The 27,026-nt window shown below is 48.5% G+C and overlaps 2 protein-coding genes and 2 long non-coding RNA genes across 24 annotated transcripts in view; 1 reads left to right on the top strand and 3 right to left on the bottom strand.

The window, feature by feature from the left end:
* Positions 1 to 2,146: 2,146 nt before the first annotated feature.
* Positions 2,147 to 6,082, bottom strand: LOC128909749 (uncharacterized). The gene is made up of 4 exons (XR_008466502.1): positions 6,022 to 6,082; positions 4,878 to 5,688; positions 3,545 to 3,834; positions 2,147 to 3,349 (listed from the first exon to the last, which is right to left on the bottom strand). It is a non-coding gene; the product is annotated as an uncharacterized LOC128909749 (long non-coding RNA).
* Positions 6,083 to 6,380: 298 nt separating this feature from the next.
* Positions 6,381 to 14,922, top strand: NOCT (nocturnin). Its single transcript, XM_054201839.1, has 3 exons — positions 6,381 to 6,616; positions 11,424 to 11,693; positions 12,762 to 14,922. The coding sequence occupies exons 1-3, from the start codon at positions 6,442 to 6,444 to the stop codon at positions 13,595 to 13,597; spliced, it is 1,281 nt and encodes a 426-aa protein (XP_054057814.1). The 5' UTR covers positions 6,381 to 6,441; the 3' UTR covers positions 13,598 to 14,922.
* On the bottom strand, positions 11,551 to 13,228 carry LOC128909750 (uncharacterized). Its single transcript, XR_008466503.1, has 3 exons — positions 13,160 to 13,228; positions 11,765 to 11,885; positions 11,551 to 11,626 (listed from the first exon to the last, which is right to left on the bottom strand). It is a non-coding gene; the product is annotated as an uncharacterized LOC128909750 (long non-coding RNA).
* Positions 14,039 to 27,026, bottom strand: part of ELF2 (E74 like ETS transcription factor 2) — a 45,334-nt gene continuing 32,346 nt past the window's right edge. For 4 of the 21 annotated variants that reach the window (XM_054201834.1, XM_054201836.1, XM_054201835.1 and 1 more), the window contains 3 exons: positions 23,769 to 23,961; positions 23,023 to 23,376; positions 20,865 to 22,587 (listed from right to left, as the gene is read on the bottom strand). In XM_054201834.1, the coding sequence (XP_054057809.1) occupies positions 21,960 to 22,587; positions 23,023 to 23,376; positions 23,769 to 23,961 (1,175 nt within the window). In that variant the 3' untranslated portion in view covers positions 20,865 to 21,959. Of the gene's footprint in view, positions 14,517 to 15,669; positions 15,942 to 16,049; positions 16,134 to 17,411; positions 17,610 to 18,828; positions 20,784 to 20,864; positions 22,588 to 23,022; positions 23,377 to 23,768; positions 23,962 to 27,026 lie in introns of those variants that run through there. The other 17 variants (XR_008466495.1, XR_008466493.1, XR_008466492.1 and 14 more) reach the window with 17 other exon arrangements.

Genomic DNA, 27,026 nt, shown 5'->3' on the forward strand with positions numbered 1-27,026 from the left:
TTGGGTCCCCGGGTGGTCCCTATTACACTTCACCTCTCAAGTCTGCTAACGAGCAACACAATCTGCACGAGCAACACATGCTGAGACACCCAGTGCCCGGGTTTGCTGCAGGGATCTCACCTTCAAAGCCAGGCAGATATTTTCCACCCCAGATCACAGCTGGCCAACGCATAAAGGCAGGAGAATGGGAAGTTCATTCACCGCTCCTTAGCAATGCCAGGGTGAGGTTTTATAACAAAATAATTCAAAATTATACAAAAACCAAAGTTAAAGATCTCTGACGTGGCCCTTCTCTCTCTTGCCCTCTCCTCCCAGCTCAGGCTCATCATCCCATCAAGCCGGAGTTTCAGTTCCTGATTGGAGGTTGTTTTCTTGGTGCAGGAATCAAATACAACGTGTTGCATCCTGCTGCAAGGGGGAGGAAGAGTAGATCCCAGCCAGAGGGAGTCAGTCTTCTACACAGCCTGTCCCCAAAAACTGTGCTTCCTCCGACACAATGGAAGACGCTAAGCCAAATCCGCTGATTTGGGCTCTGGAGAAGCATCAGTCAATGCTGTGCAAATCCCCGGCTTTTCACGGTGCTCTCGGTAGAGACAGATGAACCACTCCTGCATCACTAAGGGCTCCAGTACCCACCAGTGGGTCAGGGGCACATGGCAGCCCTGATAAACCTTGCAGAGCCTGATCTTTCTGGAATCCTCTCAAAATCGCATCACCATCTGGTAGCTGTTCAGAAGCTACCACCAAAACGCTGATGGTCACATTGGTGTCCCAAACGGACAACGTGCCTGTTTCTGTCTCTCAGAAGACAGACTAAAGGTTGAATGGAACTGTTTTCCCCCCTGTGCTAAATGGAAATGAATTATCCTCCCCTTCCTCTGTGGCAGCACAAGTGGCTGCAGTGGCTCTAAGGAGAGCTACTCACACCAATTCCCTTCAATGTCGCTAGCATTGCAAAAGGACATTAAAACGGCTTTGCCCAAGAAGCTAGATATCAGGCCTTCGGAGCATAAGTAATTATTCCAAAAATTATTAAGTGTCAGAGAGTAGATTCAGAGAGTTACTGAGCAAGTCAAGCCAAAGGCTGGCTGCCGCCTGTGGAAGTCTTGGAAATTTTGATTCAACAGGCAGACACCTCTTAGACAGACGCCTACTTCTAAACACGAAGTATTCTATTTAATCATCCGCGCTGCAGTGTATATTCATATCTGAGATGAAGTGGCACGCGTGTTTATTTAACGAGATGTCAGAAGTGTCACTATCGTTCCCTCTCTCCTCCTCAGCTGCGCGGAAGACTTTCCCATCTGCTGCCCCAGACTTACTGCTACTCATTTCTCAGGGAGACAGATACTGGGTGCAAGCGGCAAAGCTCCACTTCCCCAAACGCTTTAGTCACTGAAACGCTTGAGGAATCAGAGCCGAGTGCTTTGGAAAGCTCTCTCAGCTATCTATGGCAACACCGCCTCCTTTAAACATCCGTCCTCCACCCTGCTGCCACCTCAGGCGAACCTGTTTTGGGCCAGCCCCCCCCAAACCCACCGAGATGCCCACGTCTGCCACCGAGTCCTGGCTCCCAGCTTCTTCCCAGGTGCCCAAAACAGACTTGAGGCAGGGAGGGGAGGGGCGATGCCCCACAGCAAGGTGATGGTGGGGAGGCGAAGGGCTCCTGGGGATGTGGCAGGGCCAAGGGGCATCCCGGGGGTGCCAAGGCATCCCATGGGAAAGCCACCAGCAGACACCTCCCCAGGCGATGGCTTCGCTCGTGGGAGAAATAGAGAAGGTGCTGGGACGTGTGCGCACCCTGCAGTTAGAAACCGCCGCGCTCGCAGCCATCCACGTTGCGCAGGGGCAAACTGCCATGGGTTTTTTCCTGGTTCATCCAGTGGGATACTGTTCATCTCCCCCCCCCCCCCCCCAGGATCAGAGTTTCCTTTCAGATCACGCTTTTTCAAGCTGAAAACGCCGGCAGCGTTCGGGCAGCAGTACCAAACACAGCACACGCGCTTTTCCTGATGCAGGGATGACCGGTTGGAAGGAGCTGCCTGACCATCATTATCCTCACCTCATTATTAATCCCGAGGAAGTCACCTTTGTGGAAATCACTGGTTTTACTACATGCTGGAAAAAAGTTGGTCATACGCATATTTTTAATAAGTACCATAGTTCTGTTGCGCCTGGGATTTACCTGGCATTGGAAAAGGGTTGACACCCTGTCCACTCACCAGGGTGTTTGAAGCACCAGCACCCCCAGGGTAAGAACGGGTCAGAAAGTTCAGAAAAAAAGTGTTTCTCGTAGTCTGTGCAGACTCTGGCCTGGACCCTTCTCTCCCCTTGCTCACTGTTCCCGGCCAGAGGGAACACCAGCCAGATGGGCACAGGATAGCCGAGATCGCATTCCAAAGAAACTTCTCTCTTTTCTCTAAATCACACGTACCTCAAATTAACTGCACTTTTTGTCTATTTTCAGCAGAATTTTATTTTCCATGGCAAGCTATTAGGACTTCTGAATCACCCCGAGAGGCGCCAAGCAAGCAGTGATTCATGTTTTTGGAGCTGAATCACCATTCTTCCCAGATCTCAGGGAACAAAGCAGTAGGTGCAGGAAAACAGCATCACGCATGGCCGGTAACTTTTGTTTCTTCCAAAAACACCTTTGTTATTGTCACACCGGCTTGGTCACACACTTGGCTTAAGAAAGCCAACACCCAAAAGAGCCAAGAAAAGCACATTCAGTCCAGCGGGGAGCAGGAAACCTTCTCCCCTTCCTCCTCGCCGCCGATCACGAGGAGGTGGTTTGGCCTGAACCCAGCTACTCCAGTCATCAGAGTAATAAACTGTATAATAAACATATCATACCTCCCCGTCATTAATTACTTAACGACCGCTGAGCGCTCTGGGCGGTGAGTGGCTCCCTATCCCTTAAGGCCACCGCTGTCATATATTTCTCTGCCAAATCCCACCAGAATTTGGGGGCCATTGGGCTAGCTCATGGATTGCTTGGACCACCAACCACGCTTCCCTTCCAGAAATCTTCCAGAAAGGTAGTGGGGCGGGGGAAGCTGGTTACAGATGATCACACACAGCAGGCGTGGAAATAAACTCTTAGTCACGAGTTTGCCCTCCTGATAAGGGTGCCCAGACTTGATGGCAGACAAGCCCAGCCCGGTTAGCGAGGAGCCAGGGCTGGCAGTTTTGGCTTGGCTTGGAGCCGGGAGACCTGCGAGGAACGGTCAGTGTGTCCGAAAGCAGAGAAAGCCGAGCTCCAGCCCTTCCTCCGCGGCTCTCCGGCCGCCTCTCCCCTCCGCTCCCAGGGCACACGCGGGCAGGCAGCACGGCTGCTTCATCTTCACTGAAAACAAAACAAAACTGAAGAAGTTAGCAGGGTACTAATTACCTACCTTAAAACCGTGATGAATTATTTTTCTCTCTCTTCCATTATCTTCACTTAAAACAATTTAGGTATCAAACATTTTGCTTAGGGAGGGGTAGATGAGCCCACCCACAGCCACGTTTAAGTGCTTAAGGACCTCACTCTAGGACCCACCTTTGAAACGGCAGCAGCTCTATGCATGGTCCAACTGACTCTCTTTTTAATAGAAAAGCAACGTAGAGAGGAAAAAAAACCTGTCAGTAGAGGGCTTGTGAGACTACCACCATCTATGCTTTAACGATCAAAAAGGGAATGAGGAACAAAGACAGATGGATGAAATTACAGACGGGAACAACAGATTAGCCCAAGCCTTCAGGGATGAAATCAGGGTGGCTCAGAACTGAGATCACTCAGAGCCGAGAGGGTTCAAAGCATCAAAATGGTACAAGGCACCAAAAACAGGTCTAGAAATGAGAGGGAGACACAGAAAACTCTGAAACGGGGAAGAAAGCAAGTAGAGGATGGGCAGAAAGAAAACTCTAGAAACTCTCCCAAGCCATGTCTGAACCCCTAGCAAGTACCTTCCAAATACAAAGTGCAAAATGCAAGTACAAAATCCAAATGCAAGTACAAAATCCAGGCAAGAATCACAGAATGGTTTAGCCTGGAGGGGACCTTAAAGATCACCTAGTTCCAACCCCCTGCCCTGGGCAGGGACACCTCCCACTAGACCAGGCTGCTCAAAGCCCCATCCAGCCTGGCCTTGGGCACTTCCAGGGATGGGGCATCCACAGCTTCTCTGGGCAACCTGTTCCAGTGCCTCACCACCCTCACAGGAAAGAATTTCTTCCTGATATCTAATCTAAATCTACCCTCCTTCAGCTTAAAACCGTTACCCCTCATCCTTTCATTACACTCCCTGATAAAGCGTCCCCCTGCGCTGGGGAAAGCAGGGCAGGCTGTTCCGCTTAGGAAAGACAAGCACCTCCGTTGTCCTAGAAAGTCAGAGCTCTCATCACATCAGAGCACCAACCCACTGGAAAAGAGGAGTCTCACCTTTCTGATGACACCCAGCATTCGCTTCCAGCCCTGGAGGACCAGTTCAGTCCCCAGAAAGGTGAAAACTCCCTGTGGGTACGTGCCTGCAACAAAAAATCAGCCACAGGCTTTTGGGAGCGGAGGGGTTGTGAAATCTCCTCCGCTGGCAGCTTAGAAAGAGGTTGCACATCACTTGTACAGGCAAGTCATTCATCCTCTCTCAGGAATCTCATCTGGAGTTAGATTAGATATCAGGAAGAAATTTTTCACTCTGGGGGTGGTGAGGCGCTGGAACATGTTGCCCAGAGAAGCTGTGGACACCCCAGCCCTGGAGGTGTCCAAGGCCAGGCTGGATGGGACTTTGAGCAGCCTGGTCTAGTGGGAGGTGTCCCTGCCCAGGGCAGGGGGTTGGAACTAGGTGATCTTTAAGGTCCCTTCCAACCCAAACCGTTCTGTGACTCTCTCTCACCTCCCGCCTCCGGAAGTTGCCTGGAACCGCTCCGTGCTGACTGGGCAGTGAGCTGGGAAAAAACGGTTGTGCTGAAACACTAAAACACAGGAAGGGGCTGCTGCGCCCCGCTCCCAGTCCTCCTGGGGAGGGAAACCACAGGAGGTTTTAAGGAGACCCAGGTCTAAGACCGCGCTGCCGGCCTGGCCTAGCTCCTGTGCCAGCATCTCTCACAGAAGGTGACCTCTGTATTTTGTCAAACACATAAAATCATAGAAACGTAGGACACCGGGCTGGAAGGGACCTCACGGATCATCTGGTCCAGCCTTTCTTGGCAAAAGCATGGTCTAGACAAGATGGCCCAGCACCCCGTCCAGCTGAATTGGAAGCGTCCGATGTCGGGGAATCCACCACTTCCCTGGGGAGATTATTCCAGTGGCTGATTGTTCTCATTGTGAAAAATTTTCCTCTTGAGACCCAAATCTCCCCAGGAGTGACTCGTACCCATCACCCCTCGTGACTCCTTGTAAAAAGGGACTCTCCATCTTGTTCGTAGCCACCCTTTAAATACTAGAACGTGGCGGCAAGGTCTCCCCCGAGCCCTCTTTCATCAAGGATGAAAAAACCCATTCTCTCAGCCCTTCCTCCTACGGCGCGCTGCCCACATCACCTTGGTGGCCCTTCCCTGGACCCTCTCCAGCCTGTCCACGGCTTTTTTACACAGCGGGGGCCCAAACCGAACACGTTATTCCAGGTGAGGCCTGAGAAGCGCTGAGCAGAGTGGGACGATGACACCTTTCTCTCCGCCGGCGACGCCCTTGGCGATGCCCCTCTGAAATACGCAACGTTTCAGGAAAAGTCCCGTTCTCACAAGGAAAACGCGTGTTCTGACCCGTCCTGACCGGCCACGGGCGCCGCCGGGACCCCCAACCCCGCGCTGCGGGGGCGAGACCTCGTTAGAAGGGGTCACCCCCCATCACACCCCCTCCCCCGAGCGCCCCGCAGGCTCTCACGCGGGACACCACGCGTGGGCACGGCCTTCCCCCCCCCCCCCCGCGTTCGAGGGGTGCGCGGGGCTCCGCGGGATGCGGCACGGCGGCGGCCCCCCCTCGCTCCCTGTCCCGTCCCTCCCCCGCCCCGGGTGCTGAGGTCACGGACCACCCACCCCCCGCGCCGTGACGTCCGTGGGAACACAACGCTCCGCTCCCCGACGTCACCAACGGAAAGCCTCCGCCGGGCGAGACCATTCCACGTCCGCGGAGGGGGGGGGAAGGTGGGATGCGCAGCCCCCCCCCCCTCCCTCCCCCCCCCCCCGCCTCCAGGCGCAATCTTCGCGCCCGCGGCAGCGTAAGTCGCGGAGCGGGGGCGGGAGACGGTGCGGGCGGGCTCGGCGCGGGCGTGCCCGTGTCCCTGTGTCTGCGTGTGTCCCCATCCCCCCCCCCGCGGACGCGAGTGGTAGGTGCCGGATGTACTGGCCGCGCCGGGCGCCGCCGCCTCTATAAGCGCCGCCGCGGGGGGGGGTGCGGGAGCCGCTGCTCGCCCCGTCCCGCACCGATCCGCTCCGCCCGCCCGCCCCGCCGGGAGCATGTACCAGAGCCCCGCACGCTGCCTCTGCTCGGCGCTGCCCGCCCTCCGCTGCGCTCCCCCCGCCGCCCGCCCGCACCGGCACTGCCTCCCCCTGCCGCCGCCGCTCCTCGGCCCCGCCGCACCGCGGGCAGCGGCGGGCGGCCCACCCGCACCGGGGGCGCCGCCCCGCACAGGTGGGTACCGGCGGGAATAGGGGGGTGCGGGGAGGGTAATGCCTGAGGTATCCTGCGGGCAGCGGGCGGGGTTGGAGCCGGGAGGCTCCGGGAGCGCCGGCACCGGTTAACCGGGGCGGGATCAATCGTAGAACGGTTTGGGGTGGAAGGGACGTTACACGTCATCTCGCCCCATCCCCCCCGCCCCCCCCCCAACATCGGGGGGCTCAGCCCCACATCACCCCCTAGCAGCACGTGCCACCTTTCCGTACCCTGAAAATGGACCGGAACCGTTAATTTTAAGCCTTAAAAGTGTGAGCGAGTGACATCCAGTGACAACGTGCCCGGCGCTGCCAGGCCGCCCGCGGAGGGGTTTGGGCCGGGGCTGGGTGGCAGGGCTCACCTTGCGCCCGAATGCGGGCTGGCTGCTCGGAATCAACCCAAATTCTCCCTGGGGAAACTCTCCCGGTGCTGGAGTGGGTCAGCATCTTTATCCCGCCGTTGGAAGCACGCTGTCGGCAAGCGGAACCGTTCCCTTCTCTGCCAGCGTTGCGTGTTGCATGGGACGTATTTGACTCACAGTGTGGGGTTTTTTCCAGTACAGCCGGTGTGTGGGGAAAGCCCGTCTTGGCCTCAGGCAGGTGGTGCTGAGGCATCGGGTCCCTGCTTGCCTGTACCATTTGCTATCGACGATTACACCCCAGTCCTCATTCCCAAAATGAGACTTGGAAAGCATTCAGGGTCCTGCATGTCCTTGGATGCACGCTCTGCCCAGGGTCCCTGTGAGGACAGCACCTTGGCGTGCTCCACCTGCCCTGCGGCGAGGCTCGGAGCGGTGACGCGGCCTCTGTGGTTCAGATTCGGCCCGAAGCCCTGTCTATCGACTTGCCTCCGACTGGGGCTAAAACCGCACGCTGGCGGAGAGGCTCCCTGTGAAAACTGGGGCCGCCGCCACCTTTGCTCCAGGCTGCTGCTGGCAGGAGAGGTCATCTGTTGACACCCCCCATGCAATATTTGGGTCTGTGTTTCTCACCTGGCATGGGGGAGATCCACCCTTCCCTACCGTTCTCAGCTGGGGTGGGGGTGAGGTGTGTTTATTCCCTGTTACGGGAAGGGTCTGCAAGCCAGGCTGGGGCAGGGTGCTTCCACTTCTCCTGTTGAAGCCGGGCCAGGATGAACAGCAGGATCGAAGCTTCACGGAGCTACAGGGAAGAGGAGCATATGTGCCTGCGAGCTGGCAGAGTCCAGCTCACGATTAGAGCGCGCATGAGGAAAAGGGTTTCCAGAGCTGGTGCCAAGTGCTGATTCTGTGTGTCACTCGGGGCACAATTGCAGGCTCCCTCCTCTTTCTGGTGTTTCCCGTTGACTAGGCAGCACCTCCCTTGCTGTGACGAGCTCTCCCAACCCCATTATCAGGGTCCCGACTGGCCTAGGTCTTAAATCTGGACAAAATCAGGACTCTTAACTCCAAGCAGCAGCAACCACCGCTTTGAATGCGGATGGCCCAGGGCTGCAATCCCACAGCTGGCCCAAACGAGGCGGGACGTGTAGTACGATACCCCGTAGCATAGGATTTGTCACATGGGGATGGCATCTGCCAAGTGTGTCCTAGAACGGGGGTTGCAGGGAGGGCATCTCCGGCTGCTGCCGGCCTCCTGGGCTGTGGAGGCTGATGCAGCTACAGAGCAGGCTGCAGGTCTGGTGGGGCCAAATCCCTGCGGTGAACAATCCCTGCTCCCGGCCAAAAGCAGCGCTGGGAGGAGGTAGGAGAGGGAAGGAAGGGAAATGGTTTCATTCCTGTTCACCTTGCCTAAAAGGGAAGGGCCCTGGCTCTGGCACCCCTCTGCAGCCCCCCTGCATGCTGTGCCCCTCATCTTTGAAGCAAAGTCCTTAAAATAAAGTCCATGACTGCGTGTTGACCGAGATCCTAGAAGTTCATCTCTTCTGTGCTAGGGCTGGATGACACAGGAAACCTTGAACTTTGCACCCTCTTCTGAAGCTTAATGAACACTTTAAATCCTTGCCCTGCCCTTACAGTGCTGAGGCACCACCCTTGCTGAGAGGAAGGCTTTTTTATTATTATTTAAAGACCCTTGAATAGTAATTGCTGTGCTGGCGTCCCGTGTTGCAACATCGCCCCAAGAGAATTGCGTCCATGTTCACCACCCACCGCTAAAGTGCAAGCTCAGGAGTCCACGGGTTCCTCTGCGTACGCCAGCACCGCGGTGTCACAGCGCCGGCAGCAGACATTGTCCCAGTGAGTTACAGGTCATTTAACTGGGACTGTAAGGATCTCAGAACGGTGACCTTGTACCTGCCTCGTTGCCAGGGGCACGTTAAGCATTGCAAAAGTAACAAATGGGTTTGGTGTTTGCAGTTTCAGTGGTCAGGTTGCTGGCCTGGCCCCTGTTCTGCAGAATGGTTCAGTCTCTGCTGTGACAGTTTCAGCGCTTTGGGGAGAAAGAACTCGAGCAGTTCATCAGTCATCCCAAGCTGGAGTCTTCCCGCCAGAGTCCCGCTGCAGCCAAGGGCTCCCAAGCCACCTGCAGCAGGCCTGGAAGCGTTTGATTTACAGCCCAGGCCCTCTTTCACCCAACCTTCCCTGGGCTCTCAAAAGACAACAGAAGCTCTTTTTCCTTCCTGAAACCTTCCTGACTTTAAAAGCTGTGGCAGCTGGGCTGTAGCACATCCCGTACGGGTTAGGCTGTGCCTGAGCCCCCATTAAGAGCCGGATACCCCGTGACCCCAGGGATGCGGAGACTTGGATGATGCTCTGACTTTGTTTGCAGCTTGGCAGGTGCGCGACTAAACTTAAACTTCACCCTGCTGTAACCGACGTAAGCTGCTCGCAGCTTTAGGGTAGACTTTTGGCTCCAGATACATGGCACCTAGCTTGTCCCCGCTGCTCCCATGTCCCTTTCAACATCTGATTTGGGTCCAGCAATGAGCAGCCTAGGCTCTTGCTAACACCTTCTTGGAGCAGAATAACTCCCCGCTATTCCTTTGGAGAGCTCTGCCTGAGCCATGTTCATCCACGGCGTGGCAGGGGCTGTGCAGAAGGCACAGCTTCCCACCGCCTGGCTAATGCTGTGCCTGGAGGGAAGGGCAGGGACGTGGATTTGGGGCAGAGCTGTGTGGGATGCAGGGCTTGTGGCTGCTCTCAGCTGCCGACGGCATCCCTGAGGTAGCAGAAGGCACCGTGTACTTCTCTCCAGTTGCAGCACTGAAGTATGGGTTGTACCTACCCCAAAAATAGGCGAGGAGCTCCCTGTGGAGCTTTCATTAAAAGCTCTATTGATTTCTTTGGGTTTCTGCATGGCTGCCTGGCAGCTCTGGTGGCGTGTGAGCTGGAACTTGTGTAAGCACTACAGAGCAGGCTCTTGCTCCTGCTCCCCATCCCCTCGCAGCGCTGTCGGGGTCCTGCTTAGGGATTTCACATTTGGGCCCGCTTCCCTCACCGTTAAATGGCATTTCTCCCACTTCAGCTGTACCTGGCTCCTTGACAAGAATTGTAAACTAAGCAAGGCTGCAGAAGCTGGAACGCTTTACACACAGATCCCCTAGAAAGACATTTGTGCTTGTGAGCCCCAGCTGGCATCTCAGCTTGAGGAACTCCTGGTACTTTAAATAAAAAGATGGAGATGGGGAGAGATGCCCTACATACAATTTAAATCCTCAATTTATGACTTTCTTAGAACTGTTCAGACATGCTATCCCGCTGGCTTACACACACAACATATGTTAAAGCAAGTATTTTAGTGCCTTTAGAAGTACCTGTTTCCCTAAAAACAAGGACATGAGGCTCCTGCTGTGGCGTCTTTCTTTTCTCTTTTACTCCTCCCAAGTATGCTTATTGAACTCTTAGGGCTTCCATCTTCCTGCCGTCCCCTCTAGCCAGGTCAGCCGCCATCGTGTGTCTGTCACCAGGCTCTTACCAGTGATAATGCTGTCGTTCAGGCTGGCAAAGGCTGAACACACAAGTGTGGTGGGTAGTGCCGCAAGATGACAAGTCTCTTCTGATTTTTAAGTAACTCAAAGGTACAAATAATCTTACTTAAAATCTGCTGTAGGCCCGCAGCAATGCAACGCTGAGGTTCTTCTGCTCAGGATTCCCTTTGCAGAGTGCATTCGGGGTCGATAAGCTGAGGCAACGAGGGGACTCTGTTGGCGTTGCCTCTTGCGCACGTGGCCGTGGTGCCGGCGCTGCCCCTCCTGCCCGCGGCTGAAAGCGAACCAAGTGGTCGGGCAGAGCGCGGGACAGTGGCCTCTGTGACGAGGGTGGCACTTCAGGGGAAGACCCTTCCCCCGAGGAAGGGTTGGAAGAGATGTTGGGGCACGCGCGATGGGTAGGATTGCGGTGAGCTCTGTGCAAACGCCTCCGCAGCTACCGTTCGTCTCCGTTGGAGACAAATGCTGCACATGAACGAAGGAGCAGGCAGCGTTTGCCTACCTGCTGGGCTCTCTCCTCTGTGAGAAGGGAAAAAGTACCCTCTATTCTGTTTCCTACAAGACGTGCAGAAGTTAATCTTAGCCCTGCTAAGATGAAAGGCTCCTTCCTTCCCTTAGAAGACACCTGCAGGATGCTTTAAACCAGAGGGTTCACGTGCTGCGGAGGTCAGCAGCCCCGGATAATAAGCAAAACACGACGAGACTGGACAGAACTAACCCCATCTCTGCATCCTTCTTATTTTATCCCAGGTTCAGGAGCAGGCTCCTGCACGAGCCGCCAACCGCTGGCGCTGTAACAAGGCTATCTGTAAGGCACCTCAGTGCCGGGAAGAGTCACGGTGGACGTATCTAACACCTTTTTTTCTTTTTATCTTTGTAGTGTGTTCCATGGGCAACAGCACCAGCCGGCTCTACAGCGCCCTCGCCAAGACGCTGAGCAGCAGCGCCGTGTCCCAGCACCAGGACTGCCTGGAGCAGCCGGACTCGGCACGGCTGGATCCTATAGACCCCAAGGATTTGCTGGAGGAATGTCAGATCGTTCTGCAGAAACGGCCACCCCGGTTTCAGAGGGACTTCGTGGACCTGAAGAAAAACGCTGTCAGTAACCACCGCCCCATTCGGGTCATGCAGTGGAACATCCTCGCCCAAGGTAGGACCCACCTCTAAGCTCAAGGTGTGACCTTGAGATCAAACGCAGCTATGAAAACTCTAAATGCCTACCTAATTAAGCATGGCTGGGATGGGCAGAGCAAAGGGAGAGAGGTGGATTACGTGAGGCACAACTGACTGTGGGCTGGCGGGGGAAATTTTCAGCCCTTGAAATAGTGGCTTGCCGTCCGTTCTGTTGGAAAGGAAAAAAAAAAAAAAAAGATCTCTCCTTGAAACTGTGATGCCCAAGGTATCTCTGAATGCCTGTCTTAACTGGACACAGTATATTCAAACAGCTGTGGCCCATCGCTTTTAGACAAACCCGTAGAAAAGACTCATCCTTCCGTGAGCTTTATTCTTTGTAAAGCTTCTCTACAGTTTTCTCAGTAGTTTCTCAGTGAACTGTTCAGGGAATTCAGATCTGTTACAGGAATTCTTCATTTTTCAAAATAATTTTAACTGGATTTTTTTTTCTCAGCCCCCTAAAATCAAGGCTGTAAGTTGACTTATCCAACAAGCTGCATCTTAAAATCTTTTGGGGTGGGAAATCCCCCACCTGGGGACTGCCTTAAGGTTCTGCAGTCAAATCATGCTTATCCCACTGCTTTTTCTTGTGCTTAAGCTGTGGCAGACACATGTGGAAGCACTTGCCACAGTGCAGTGGCTTTTGGTAAGGGGGGAGGGGAAAGACTTCCATCTAACTTGTATCTGTAAAGGGAACATAATTTTTTTGGAGAGACTTCAGTGTTTTGGGAAGGGGTTCTCACACCCATTGGCAGGCCTGGCACCCTCAAAGTCAGCAGCTCCTCCTGAAAAACCCATCGCTTGCACGTAAACTGACGTGCACCCGCTTTACAGAGAAAGCAAAGTGTTGCAAAAGCCTCACGCCACTTCCCTTTGCAACCTCTCGCACTGTGACCGCCGGCCTGCTCTCGTGTGGGGCTGCAGGCAGCCGGCTCCCGAGAGCAGAGCCTTTGGCCTCGGCAAAACCCGGAGGAAGACCATCCTTTTTCATCCATTTTAGCTATCGGTAACATTTTTTTTTCTCTCCCCCCTCTGCTAATTTCAGCTCTCGGAGAAGGGAAAGACAACTTTGTTCGGTGCCCCATGGAAGCACTGAAGTGGGAAGAGAGGAAGTGCCTCATCCTGGAGGAAATCCTTGCCTACAAGCCTGACATCTTGTGCCTGCAAGAAGTCGACCACTACTTTGACACCTTCGAGCCGCTCCTCAGCCGACTGGGCTACCAGTGTACTTTCTTCCCCAAGCCGTGGTCCCCGTGCCTAGACGTGGAGCGGAACAACGGGCCGGATGGCTGCGCCTTGTTCTTCCTCAAAGACCGCTTTGAGCTCATCAACAGCGCCAACATCCGGCTAACAGCCATGAAGCTGAAGACCAACCAAGTGGCCATAGCTCAGACACTGAAGTGCAATGAAACTGGAAGACTCTTCTGCATTGCTGTCACCCACCTGAAAGCCCGAACCGGCTGGGAGAGGTTTCGGTCCGCGCAAGGCTGTGATCTTCTCCAGAACCTGAAGAATATCACCCAAGGTGCGAAGATCCCTCTGATCGTCTGCGGAGACTTCAACGCGGAGCCAACCGAGGAGGTCTACAGAGAATTTTCCAACTCCAGCCTCAACTTAAACAGTGCGTACAAGCTGCTGAGCCCCGACGGGCAGTCAGAGCCCCCGTACACCACCTGGAAGATCCGGCCCTCAGGAGAGTGCCGGCACACACTGGATTATATCTGGTATTCCCAGCATGCCTTGAACGTGAACTCAGCCCTGGGCTTGCTGACTGAAGAGCAAATCGGGCCCAACAGGCTGCCCTCATTCAATTACCCTTCTGACCACCTGTCCCTGGTGTGTGACTTTAGTTTTAACCAAGACCCTGACAGGCTGCTGTAACGGGTTGGAAGGCCACCTGGTATTGCAGTGTCTTAACTCACCACTATTTTATTTTCAAAAAAAACTTTTGAAGCTGGGAGCTATTGAAGGGTGAGGAAATACCCTTGACTAAACATTATTTCGGGCACTTGTTTGGAGTTACACTTGCCGTTCAGCGCTTGTTAATCTGGAGCCTCCAAGGGAGGAAGAAAAGAGTCGGTGTTCTCGTCGTGGTGGTCTTGCCGTGTCAGGGTTTGAGAAGCGGGTGGCAAATGAGCTTTATCCTTTCACTAACCCTCGTGTTTAAGGATTTAATCCTCTAATGAATGTGGAGGCCTTAGTAGTTAAATCAAAACATGCGTGTTTGTAAAACAACTTGCCCTAAAAGCATGCTCATTTTATTTATTTCATGTTAAGCTTGTGCAAGTACCAAAGGGAATGAGGCTCGACTACTCAGTGAGATTCTCTTAAATCTTTTTCTGTTGCAATACAAAGGAAGTTTAATGTGGTTTAGACAGGAACAAATCTTAGCTCACGCTACATTTTTTACATGACTTGAGATGACGAGCTCATTAAAAGTGAGTGGGTAATAGCGCAGTGTGAGGAAGGTCCCCTCCAGGAAGAGGAGGTGAGGAAATAGAGGCTAACTATTCTACGTCATAAAGTAATATCCTCACTTTTCCAGATGAACGTGCATGTGTCCGTTACACCCACAGGGCCTGTAGGTATGTACACACGGCGACCGTTATCTTTGTCTCTTCTATGCTTCCCTCCAGAGGACACACCGACCAGGGAGTATTTCCTCCTCTGCTTCGAGTATTTCTTTTCTAAATGGTTTAAATTTGTAGTCTTGTCAATCTTGCTGTTTCAGTAAAGGGCCAATCTTCATGTTGAAAGACTTTCTTTTATTTATCTTCAGAACCTAAAGCTACACTGGAACCTGTTAGAAGATAAAATTTATTTATTGAGAGAAGTTGGTGATCCCACGTCTGACTTGAAATCATACATCAACAGTGTTCAGGAGCCTCTTTGTGTGGCCCAGGGGAACTGTGGCTAAGCACCTAGGCTACAAGAGAGCTGCGTTAGTGTAGTAACTCTCGTGCATGGAGTGGTGCTCAGGGGTATGACATAGGTATCGTACAGATGGATTGTAAACGTGGCATTGCGCCAGAAGAAGGAGGTAGGGCGAGAGGAGGGAAGAGAAGCAACAGTTGGAGTTGGGCTGACGTTTAGATAGCTAGGGAAGATGAGGCAGAGCAAGTAAAGCAGTACTTCCATGTCAAGGCCTGTAGTAACTCTTAAATGTTCCAGGTGTTTATTAATAAAAGCCTTTGGAAGAAAACCCAGGTAACGTCTCTGCTGCCATCTTTTTCATTTCCCTATCATAAGTAGGTGATGTGCCTCAACCGGTGACTGTTCAAGCTTCAAGTTAGTGGTGATGCTCCCTGTTCCAGAGTTTTCTTCCCCAACACCGCAGTCCTGATCTTACGAGTTGGCACGGCAAGTGCTCGTTCTCAAACCTGAAATGCCCCAATTCCACGGCAAGCCTGCAGGGAAGGCAGTTACCTTTAGCTATGTTAAGCTGCCCTCTCCCCTAACTACAGATGAAGCCTAGACTCTGTATTACGGTAAATATTGCTCTTCCCAACAGCTGTGCAGAGCTACAAACCTGGCCAGTACTGCAAAGCAGGCTGCAAGTATTCCTCAGGCAGCTGTATGTGTCACTTTCTTTTAAAAGGTCGTTTGAAGAGCAAGAAATGCCACAGGTACGTGCTTTACACAGACCATAAATTACTGCGCTCGTGTTGCTGGTAAGTGAAATACAGAGTCTGGCAACTGGAAGGCCCAAATTCCCAGACCTACGCCCTCCCTTTCAGGCACATGAATGAAGCGCTGTGCTGCACAGCTGTGTCACGCTCTGTACATGTTCCTGACCCTTGCAGGATGAGGGCCATGATCTGCTTCCAAGCAGAGGCGCTGGGGCCTCTCTAACCAGCCTGGGATGCAGGACTCTGGGAGCGTGGATTTGAAATGCCCCAGACAGAAAGGATTTTACAACCAAGGAGCCCGATGTCCTTGGTGAATGCTCTTACCAGGCAGATGTGACATATCGATTACTGCCAGCCAGGGCTTCCTTCAGCTGAAGTTTCAGAAAGAACAAACTGTTGCTGGAAGCCAGAAGGGGTGGCTCCTTTCAGGGAGAAAGGCAGACCTTTGAGCATCCCTGCCGTAAGCTTTTCATACCGGCTAGACTGAAACAGCTTCCTGCTCACGGTGCTGGCTGCCCTCAGTTGCTCTCTGAGGGGATGAGCTGCAGTGCTGTTCCTTTAGGGTTCTCTTCTCTTAGGATCTTCCCTCAAATGGTCTTTGCAAGGAAAAAAATAATACAATTTCCCATTAATGGAGGTATCTAATCACCTGTAGCTAAACACTTCTAAAAGGAACACCACAAGGCAGACCTATAAGATAGTACCTTTAGTAAGTCAAATCCTTGCTTGCCTACCACAAACAGTCACACCAGAGGATGGAATTTCTATTCAGGCCCTTTTGGCAGGTTCTGGAAGAAATTACACTTGTGGTAGAAAGCCGTGACTTGCGAGCAAGGATAGTACTGTACTTAGATCTGTATTTAAACAAACTAAAACAAAAAACATCCCTAACGAACAAAAAAACCACCCGACAACAAGAAAGAGCCCTTAACTTCCGTTTTACTTTTGCATAAGCAGCTCCCTTTTCCTAAGGCCAGCCGAGGGTGTCCATCAGTGAGGCGCTGTGTCACCCCTGCCAGGGCACAGAGCCACAGCACCGATTATGGCAGGCTTTGTTTACCAGCAGGAGCTAAACCATCACAGCTACAGAACTCCCACCACCGCTGTCACGGAGCAATGATATTTGGTATGTGGACGATTCTTACACCATTCTACTCAGATCCTTGCTTTCAACGCTAATTCTCCTACAAAAGAAACCAAACTGTGGAGAAACAGCATGATTTGCGCGATTCTGCCATCACTGCAGAGCTTTTCTGAAGTGGAAAGGGCTGGGATTCTTATTTCACCCTCTTCTTTCACCCTGGACACGTGACAGTAGATGTTCACTGCTTCATGTCCTTAAAGGGTAATTTTGAAGGCGAGGGGAGGGTGGAATAACTGGGAAAAGGCTGGGGACTCTCCCCATCACAAGGCAATTCTTAATATCATCACACTCCGAAAATCACACATCCCTGCCATAGCACAACAGTGAACCCTTTCTGCTGTGCTTTAACAAAAGGTAGACAAGATGCAGAAATTAACAGGCAGCTTCCCAGTCGGCCTCACCCTTTTATCCCAGTACTTGTTATAAAATACATTTTGCAGACAGAGTCTTTTGGAAAACTTAAGCGAAACATTGCTCTTGCTTTGTTTTATTCAGCAAGAGGCAGGCCTGCAGCACCGTAATGCTTTTGCCTGCTATAAATATCAGTACACTAAATATTTTTCATAGGAAGAAGCAGGAAGGTTTTTAAATTTATTTTTTTTTTCCTACGTAGCAGTATGACTCCTACAGTAAAAGTGTCTTCAAAGCTCTTCTTGTGGCTGTCTCCCTTATAAGCACAGCAAGGCTAAAAAAAGTCTCAACAGACCCCTCGCTCTACTCTTGAATAAAAGCTGCATTAGCTTTAGCAGTGACAGTTTTCCCTCACCCTCAAGCTAGCTGGAGGAAGAAATGACCCACTTATTTAATTTGCTGAAAGGCAGAAGCTGTTGCAAGCTTATTAAAACACTATCTCTCTTGGAGAACAATTAGATCAGAAGTAGATAGCGTCACTTGGATCTTTTTCACTTAATAAGCTTAATACCTGCTATTTGAACTGTCTCTACGAGGCAGAAATTGAATTTAGCCTGTTCCGGCTGTGACAATCTTCACGCGTCGCTGCGATCCCTGCTGCACATGTCACGGTGAGTAAGGGCTGAGGCTTCCGGCACCTCTCCGCTTTCTCATCAACTCTGGGCTGCCCCTGGCTCCCTGATCAGCTCAGATGTAATTCTCCAAAGCCCTAAAGTTGGTGAAATCAATTAGCAGAGGATGCCAAGAGCTCAGCCTTCCTTGCAGCACGCTTTACCCAGATGAGTTGTGTGAAGGCACAGAACCCTTTGCTAAGCAGGACGGACTTTGTCCAAGAAACAGTAGCAAAGCCTGTGGTCTCTGGGATGGGATTCCCCTTTCAATTTTTCTTGCCACAACCCAGAAATTTTGATATTCAGATCTTTATTCTGAATTGCAACTCACGGTTAGATTTTTTTCCACTGTGGATTACACAGCATTATCCTGTCTGCCCGGTAACTTACAATAGTGGTTATTTGAAAAATAAAAATGTTTGTGGTTATGTCTGTATTATCAGCAATACCATGGCTGTCTATGTCTCGATGCCATCTGTATAAAGCGTGCTCACTTCACTCTACGGTTTCATTCCATTCACGCATCTGGAAGAGTTGCTGCTTGCCAAGGATGAGTTAAGCCTGGACCCTTCTGCATGAGCCACCAGCTTCAGATGTAAGAGCTAGTCCCGCTCCCACGCATGGACAAAATAATGTTTTTCAGTGAAAAAAAAAAAAAAAAAAAAAGCCTAGGAGTACAGCTAGATCCTACCTTCTTCAATGTTTTAGCATTCCTTTGTCCATTTCAGATGTTACAAACCTGACCAAAGCTCCACACACCTCCAACACCACCAGTAAAAACATTTCTCGCCCGCGCAGTAATTAACTAGGTCAGCATAAAGCAGCATGTTGAAGAGCAAGATTGCATAGACCTAGAGAATGATCTGAGATTTTCGGTTACAGGTGGGAACCTCACCTCTCCGACACTTAGCTGTAGAAAACTGCAGGGAGAGGCTGCCTCTTGTAAGAGGCAGAGCTCGTCGCCTAGATTCCATACCACCTCTGAAGCACAACCGGGTCTCAGAACAACGCGGAGGAACCACGCGCACACAAAGCAATGCTGAAGAGCTGCGCTTAAGCGGATACGCTGAAATCAATCACACCTGACTGTGCCAAAAAGCCTGTCTGTACTTCTAGCTAGCAGCTAAATTAAAAAAAAAGGTGAGGAATACAAAAGCATACACGGAAAGCTTAATAAAAAGGGTCTTCACTGTTTGAAGCCAGGTTAAGTACCCTTTCCATTTCAGCTACAGCGCATCCTCATACAGAGATTCTTGCAGCACTTAAGGAACTTCTGTTAAATGTCCCCTAGCAGCCGGTAGCGTGTGTGCCACTCACCAGGTGGCCAGGGGAGAGAGCCAAAGGACCATCACCAGTTCTGTGGCAAGACGCAGCACCGCCAGTAACAGGAGTGTCTCTGAGCCCGGCTGCGAGCTGCCCATCTCACCAGCAGCAGAGATGTGCGCCTTCATTCCTTTCGTTTTTGCCATTACATGTTGAAGTCTTGGCTCTAACTTAAGAGAAGGTCATCAGCTGGAAATCTTTATCTATTTCCAGGAAGAGTTTGTCCCCGTTTGACTTCCAGCGTACCTAAATTAGGTGTCGGAAAGGTCTTAACTACTAATACTCCAGAGATAGACATTTCATGCTGTGAGATATAGCATCTCTCTTTCCTATACGATCAAATAACAGCCGTTTAGAAAAGGATTTCTTACAGAAAAGACTTACAAATGTGGGTTTAAAAATGCTATTACTTTCCTCTTGTCTTCTAGCGCTGATGTGTTGTACCTGCCTCTCTTCACACTCCTCCGTTCCCCTTTACCCACAACATTAGTGCTTCTCAGACTACCAAATTAGACAACCCATTGCTCAGCTTCCCCCTGCTTCCCTTTGTCCTACCTCTTTCTTGGCAACGTAATCCTCCTCCTTCTCCCACATTTCCTCCTATGAAGGAGTTTTTGTCCTCTACCCAGGCCAGAAACACAGCTCACCTGTAAGAACCTTTGCTTCTTTGGGTTAACAGCTGGTGGAAGGGATTGCTGCCTTCTACACCACACTTTTTTCAGCTTGTTCATTCATTTGTTCTTAAACTCCGCTTCCCTACTTAAGAGTATCAAAAAATAATCCCCTTTTCTGAAAAGTTTCAAAGCTCCCCACACGCTGGCCTGGCTGTATGGAGCTATTCCCGCATTTCTTACCAGTCGAAGGGAAGAATGGGGCTTACTGCTAGGACTCCGATCTCTGCCATTAGTGAAGACCTCAGCTCCAGATTTCTGTTAAAAATTGCACCTCCAGGCACGAAGTACTTAGATGTTCATTCCGACTTAAATTACTTCAGTATTACCTGAGCTCGCGCTCTGAACGCTTTCCAGGGCATCTCACTAGGAACTGCGGGTGCCACTGGGTACCCAACAAGCTGATGTGCTGCTTCTCTAGTAACTGTTGTGGTCCCCATGAAAACAGGGTAAGGCACCCTGCATCTATTTTAAGGCAAACTCTTGCACATGGACCGCAAGTACGGAGTAATCTGTGTGTTCTCACCCGAAGCTTTATCCTGTAGTAATGTATGATACTCAGAACTTCAGTGCAATTATAAATGGAAAAATCTACTCAGATACTTACTTCATTCAGAAAACAAAAACAAACATCTACCTGAAGTCATGTATTTGTGCTGAAGCCAAAATATGAACAGTTGGAAATGTCAATGGCAACAACATCAAAAGGACTAAAAGTATAACTTAGTATTTCTCTTTTTTCACAGTTTCTACCTATCGGTACTTTCAGCTTGCCTCTATGAGATGATCAGAGAGATTAGTGCTCTGGAATAGCCAGGTCTGCTTATTTCTACCTTTCTTTTGCAATCTTAGGAAGTCTTAGGAAATTAAGGTGTAGCTGGAGGAATAGTTGGGTAGTTCACAGAGCTCTAGAAGTTATTGATTCTCAGAGTCATTTAAGCAAACCCTGTCTTCTTTGCATTAAAACAATTGGGGGCACACACAAAGTTATCACCTGTCAGCTGGAGGGCAGTAACTTCTTAAGCTACACAAGTTATTCCACAAGCACTTGTGATTCGCCACAATGGAAGAACACGGCGTATGCTCATCGCCCTGAAAAAGCATAAGAGAACTAGACCCCTGTCAGAAGTTACCTCACCAACTACCGCAAGCTTCTCAGATACGTCAATGAAAAATATTTCTGTGTACTGTGTGAGAGAGTTGGTCAGCCGTTCGGAGTACCGGCGTAGTGAGGAGTTCCAGACTTCCACACTATAGCAGCTATCTTAGCCTGAATGCCTGCAAGATTTCAAATAAGCAGAAAAGAAGGTTAATAGGTTGCAAGGAAAAAATAAAAAATAAAAAGCAGACCAAACACCATTAAATTTCGTTTCTATATTTCATTAAAACCTACTTGAATACACTTTGAAACAAGAGTACAACAAAATAGAATATACTTCAAATGTTGAATATACAAACTATTATAGTTCATTCTGAACACTGGTACTTCCCTCTTAACTTCAACTAAAAAAAAAAAAAATTTACAGGTTTAGAACTACCTGACAAAAGCTCATGCTGGGCGTGACCTTTCAAGTGACAGAGTAGAGCTGAAACTGAAATGTATGCACGGATGTCAAGGCTAAGTGAGAGACACAGGCATGTTACAGCAGAAGGCGGAAAGCCTGCTGCTATTTTGTCCACAATTAAGAAATTTAGACAGACTTTTAACTACCATACAAAATATGTTACATGTAATTCTATAACAATACTGTGCTAGGTACAAGATTTTTAAAAAATTTGTTTTAATAAAAAAGCTTTACACAAACAAGCCATTAGCTTATTTCAAGAAAGATAACTGAAAATCAGTCTAAGGCTTTCATTTTGAATCTGCTTAAGCTGTATGATACAAAAATCCCTCTAGGTCTCTGTCTTCTTTTAGAAGCTCTTTAATCTTCTCCTTTATTTCACATTCTACAACACCTAGTAGTAGAGTTTTTCACATAGCACCAGTTGAGTACTGTGGGCACACAGTAGTAATTGCTGGTATGCACATAAAATGCATCAAATTTGCCATTTGTAACAGTGCGACTTTCCTCTCCCCCTGAAAACTAAAAACCAAGGCAAACCTCTCACACAACTCTCTTTTAGTGTTCCAGGTCTTAGTGTAACTTGGTAACGGGCAACGTAGTGAACTGTTTGGTCCCTGTTCAGTCCCTCTATCTTTCCTTCTCCATAGGTTCAGCTGTTTCCCAACTGGAAGAGGCGGGTTTTGTCAGCATATCAATGTGGTTCGATTCCCACTGAAACACGGGAAAATAAATTTTTTTCCAGTATGTCTTCAACATATGCATGTTTATTAACATTTCAAAACTCTCCTTTTCGACTTGGTGATCACATCCACTTCCCTCCCCCAATTACGTCAATTTATTCAAAACCGTAACAGTCTAGAAGTCCATGCTGGAAGCAACCTATTCTTCATTTCTCGCACGTTATGATTCCTTCTGTTTTCATTGTTACAGGAAGGGCAATAGCTGAGGGCGTGCTAACTACTACTACGTGGGTCACAGTCTTGCTTCCATCTGCCGGCTTCTCTTCTTTTACCAGCTGCAGCGTTTTCACTTCACATTCCTGTTTTAAAGCCGCTGTGTCTGATTTAACTTCTGGACTTTTTATAACTGCGCTAATCACCCTGGGAGGAGTCTGGCCAGACGCCTGCTGAGCAGGCACCGATAGTCTCATTACTGGTGTCCCATGAGCTATAGACACTGGGGTTAGTGCTCTAACAGCCAACGGGGTTCCCACGATGTTAATACTTCCTGACCCAGACAGGCCCGTTTTTGTTTGTAACTGACACTGCGTAAGTTGCGTGGCAGGGATTGTAATGATTTTGGCAGGCTGCATTGTGATTTTCTCTCCGTTTTCAGCAGAGGTTGGCATCACAGTAGGGATTGTCTGGATTACTACCTTTGGAGTTGTGGCTGTTGTTGGACTGGTGTTGGTTATTAACGGTGACCCTGCGTTTACTGACTGCACTGCCACGGTTGAGATTTTCTGTCCCAGAGAGGTCATTACAACAGGCACTTGCATTGCCACACGTACAGTCCTGCAAAATAAAGAGGCGTGCGTTTAAGGCAAAACACAAGGCACCATTAGAGATGACAACAGGGATAGAAATACCTAGGATTTACAGATTTTTAACTAGTTCTTTTTTAAAAACAACCAAACCAAAAAGTAAAAAAAAAACCACAACCTTTTGCGCTTCTAGCAATAGGACTTTGGAAATTTAGCAGCTTTCGTATCTTTTTTCCCCTCCCTCTCTACTTAATTTTAAAATACGCTTGAGGGCAAGCATATTGACAATTGGCTCTGATCTCATAAACTAGACTTTCATAGTATCCTATCGTGTTACACTGCTGCTTGCAAATCAGAAACTATTTCCAACATTTAAAACATAAAACAGAAAGCTAAAAGACAGCTTCCTAATCAAAAAATTGCTTGTCATTAGCAAATGACAAGCCCAGGCCATATTAATACAAACCTGGGAGCTGTCGTTGCTGGGACAGTAGTAGTGGTAGTTGAGGGACGAGATGACGACGTATCATGCGCTGGTGAGGCAATATTCACAACTCTGGTGACTGCTTTTTCTGTTCTGGTACAGCTTAATTGAGAGGAATTTTTTCCTCCGCGTGCAGAGGTTGCTGCTTTTAAAAGGTTTTCTGCAGATAAAGACACTCTTTCCAATGACTTTTCATCTGTAGGCATTGACAAATCTTCACTGCAGGACTCACTTTTGTCATCATCTATGACAACTATATTTTTTGGCATCTCCTTAAACTGATATACAAGCCTCTGTCCCTCAACTTTTGCAAGGATTCCTCTTTGATAGTAGTATCTGCAAGGAAAGTACAATTAAGTAGTAACCAACGCAGTGACAAATTTTAAAAAAAACCTCATTCTATGCAAAAAAGAAAATCTGAAGTAGCCACAGTAAAACCGACAGTGTGAGACAGTAAGGCAAGAAGCTGGCAGAGCACACTGGCAGAGTATCTGAAGGATCTAGCTGAAAAAAAATCCAACCTTTTAAATATGTATTTTGGGAATTAAATTGCACATTAACTGGTAACATAAAAAGCAATAGGAACTGTAAGACGGATGCTTCTGAAAGAGCTAAGACAGCAAGAAGGTAAAGCTTCTAAGATTTCAGAACTGGTCTATTTCTACAGGCAAAATTAGGAATCCGATTTAAAATTATAGTAGATAACTCAAGGATACAAGAATTTTTACCTCAGAGCTCTTCCCATAGTCTCATAATTCATGTCAGGTTTGTTTTTGTGTTTTCCCCATAGTTTGGAGACAGCTTTCGAGTCCACAAGTTTAAAGATTCCCTTCTCTCGCTGAGTCCATTTAATATATCGAGGACAGGTATTTTTGTCCTGGAGAAGGTCCAGAAGAAACTCCCATAAGTACGTTGTATTTCCTATAATCAGAAAGCATTTAAATATTAGAAACGCACTCTTAGAGATAACAGAAAGTTTTCCACATACAGGTAACTCTGAATGATCTGCATTACGAGGAGACGTTACACAGAGGATGGTATGTAATGTAATCTGCACATATTCATTCATGCTGTTAAGTTTAGTAAAGCTTCTATAAATATTTACTTTCTAAAAGGAGCGAATCCAAGTGATCTGCTATATAGCACAGGAGCCTGTTCAATCCAGCGCCCATTCTCAGTTCTGGAAGAGAAGCGTGGGAGGGCATTCCAAGTGACTACAACCTACATCTGTTCGGCAGAGGCAGAATGAGAGCTCAGAATTTTCTTCCTGTATTTGCTTAAAGGGGGAATGGAAATGCCAGTGCATTTTATGACACTGAAGGACAGGAGGCTATGAAATAGTAATTTTTAAAAGGCATACAACCTTTGAGAACAAACCAACTCAACTGTGATAAGGTGGCATAACCTGCTGTCCAGGACCTGGGGCTCTCACACCGATTGGTGACAGCCCTATGTTCTGACACTTGCTAAATATACGTTGCAGAGCAACCAACGTCCTGCTATGTCCAAAGCCAGGCCAACTTCTTGCTACAAGTATTCATATGGCAGAAATCCCATGTACCTTTCTGTAATTAGGGGGATATAGAACAAAGTCAGCCTACAGAAGAAAAATTTAATGTACTTCTCAGGTATTCAAGAGGTGTACCATTTCCCCTGGAGAAACCCCAAGATGGGGTTTATGACAGTGACATGGCAGGATGGCATAAAACATAGCATGGGGGTTGTCTGCACTCTGACTACACCATTTGCATCTAGGAAAAGGGGAAGAGAAGCAGAAGGAATAAAAACAGATGACACTCCAATTTGTACAGCTAGAGAAGACTCCTCAAGTTATCCGAGAAGGCAGAACTAAAACAGAGCTACTAGAATAACCTCAGAACGATAATTCCAATTCTTCACTTGATCACACTTCCAAGGAGTGACATAGGCCAAATAAAAATAAATTAATTTTTTTTTCCTGAAAAACGGTTATTAATTCCTTAGATTTAGTGGCCCAGCATAGCACTTGTTATGCCATGCTGAAGACAATTCAAATACATTAATGCAGGTTAGAGACCACTGTTGCAGACTCCAAGAAGTTAGCTATCTTTGAAAAACCTCAGAGTAAAACAAATTATAGTTTCCATCTTCTAGAAGACTACCTCATAGGCAGAGAACAAATATTTTATACCACATATTCCAAAAAACAGCATGTACTGACTGAAGAGCTACCAAAATCCAGCTTCCACTAGATTTCAGAGACATCTGAATAGGACATATACAGGTAAAGAGTCAACACGAGAACTCAGGAATCCTGCAATCATCCTAGATTTTAGGGAACTAATCTTTTTTTTTTCCCCTTAGCTCCTCAGAAATACAATCTTTGGGTCCACCGCCAAATGCTGTAGGTCTGCAACAGACTCTCTACAAAAATAAAAGTGGACTTCAGTACTAGAAAGTAAACAGAAATTTCAAGAGAAATCATTCCTTAAAGTGCCTAATTTTTCTGCAAGACCGGTGCTGCTGACTCAGCAGCTTTTTCTTTTGCCTCATACTCTGTGTTGACCTAAATAACTTTTTTTCCACAGGAGGACTATGCAATACCTATACTAATCAGAAGCCAGTGATACTTCAGGTAGGCTGCTATGCCAGCTACAGCTGCATTTAACACAAACGGGTTATTTTAGGAATGTTTAATACAATTTTGAACGATTTTTAAACCCTTTCTTCTTAGAACCAGTCTTTTCTAATACCATGAATCCAAGTTCACAGACTCCTGAGGCAAAACCAGACATGGCTGTAAAACATATTATCTGAACAGGTTTATATTCGTGCTACTCTTAAGCATCCCTAAAGTCCAGCATGGTAGTCAAACGTACTTTTTTTTGTAGATCTTGCACAATGAAAGAATTTTTTGTGGCTAGACAATTATTACAGCTGCCTGCTACTTAAAAATGTTAGCTGTCATCTCAAAATAGAAGGATTAACGGCCAGAAAGTATGTGAACGATACAAGGCATTGTGCGCATCAATGAACCAGCATCTATGTGAAGAGGCTCAAAGCCAGTTTGGCTCCCTCCAACTGCCTACACTTTAAAAAGAGTATTTATCCAAATGAAAAACAAAATATTGAATGGGAAACCATGCACAAACTGTCAATCCACTCTTTGAGGACAGAAAAAATACTACCATCTCACTTTATGAAAAAATATTAAGAAGTCTCCAGTTCCTCCTGTATAAGGAACTGAAGGGCACAATTAAATCAGATTTACAGCAGCATTTACTTTGCACCAGAAAGTATCAGGAAGGCAGAAAGGAAAGGGTACCTACACGGACAACAAGCAATCCCCTTTCCAAATGTGCACAACCAGCTGTCCTCCTCCTCCTCCACGACTTAACTCTGCTGACAGTACTGAGCTCTAGGAATAATTCCTGTTTTTCCAAAAACATGCTGCATTCAAAACAGCCTATATTTGCAAGTAATTTTTTAAAATAAAAAACAAAAAATAAATCCAGTAACAAAATATTTTGCAGGACATCAACTTAGCATGTACTAAGAAACAAAAAAGTATTTTATGCCAGCCATAGTGTAAAATACGGAAAGAGATAGCTTGTGAGAACAAGAGACATAAGTAGATCATTACGCGCATCCACAGGAAAAAAAAAAAAAAACAAAAACAAAAAAAAAAAAACACAACAAAAAAACCCTTAAAGCGGTACCATCTCCCACTTCAGCTATAGAGTGAAATCACCAGTACAGACAAAAACTAGAAAAGACACAAATACGGGCCTCCTTTCTCAAAGTTATTTGGGCAGTAAACTAGGAAATGGGACACGTTACAAGTACTATTCAGATAATGGAAAGCTGTAATAGTGAAATCAGAACTAGAAAGCAAGCTAAGGCGGCTTTAAGAATACTCAAAAATAAAAAGGAAGATTAAACAAGATGTACTTTTAAGTACAGCAGATGCAAAGATCGGTGATCTTCACTGAGGTCCATTGCTACAC

The sequence above is a fragment of the Rissa tridactyla genome, chromosome 5, assembly GCF_028500815.1.
Source record: "Rissa tridactyla isolate bRisTri1 chromosome 5, bRisTri1.patW.cur.20221130, whole genome shotgun sequence".
In the NCBI taxonomy this organism is placed as follows: Eukaryota; Metazoa; Chordata; class Aves; order Charadriiformes; family Laridae; genus Rissa; species Rissa tridactyla.

Coding starts and splice junctions, on each gene's coding strand:
- NOCT (XM_054201839.1), top strand. CDS start 6,442: ATGTACCAGAGCCCCGCACGCTGCCTCTGCTCGGCGCTGCCCGCCCTC. Junction 6,617..11,423: donor GGGGGCGCCGCCCCGCACAG/GTGGGTACCGGC, acceptor TTATCTTTGTAG/TGTGTTCCATGGGCAACAGC. Junction 11,694..12,761: donor GTGGAACATCCTCGCCCAAG/GTAGGACCCACC, acceptor TGCTAATTTCAG/CTCTCGGAGAAGGGAAAGAC.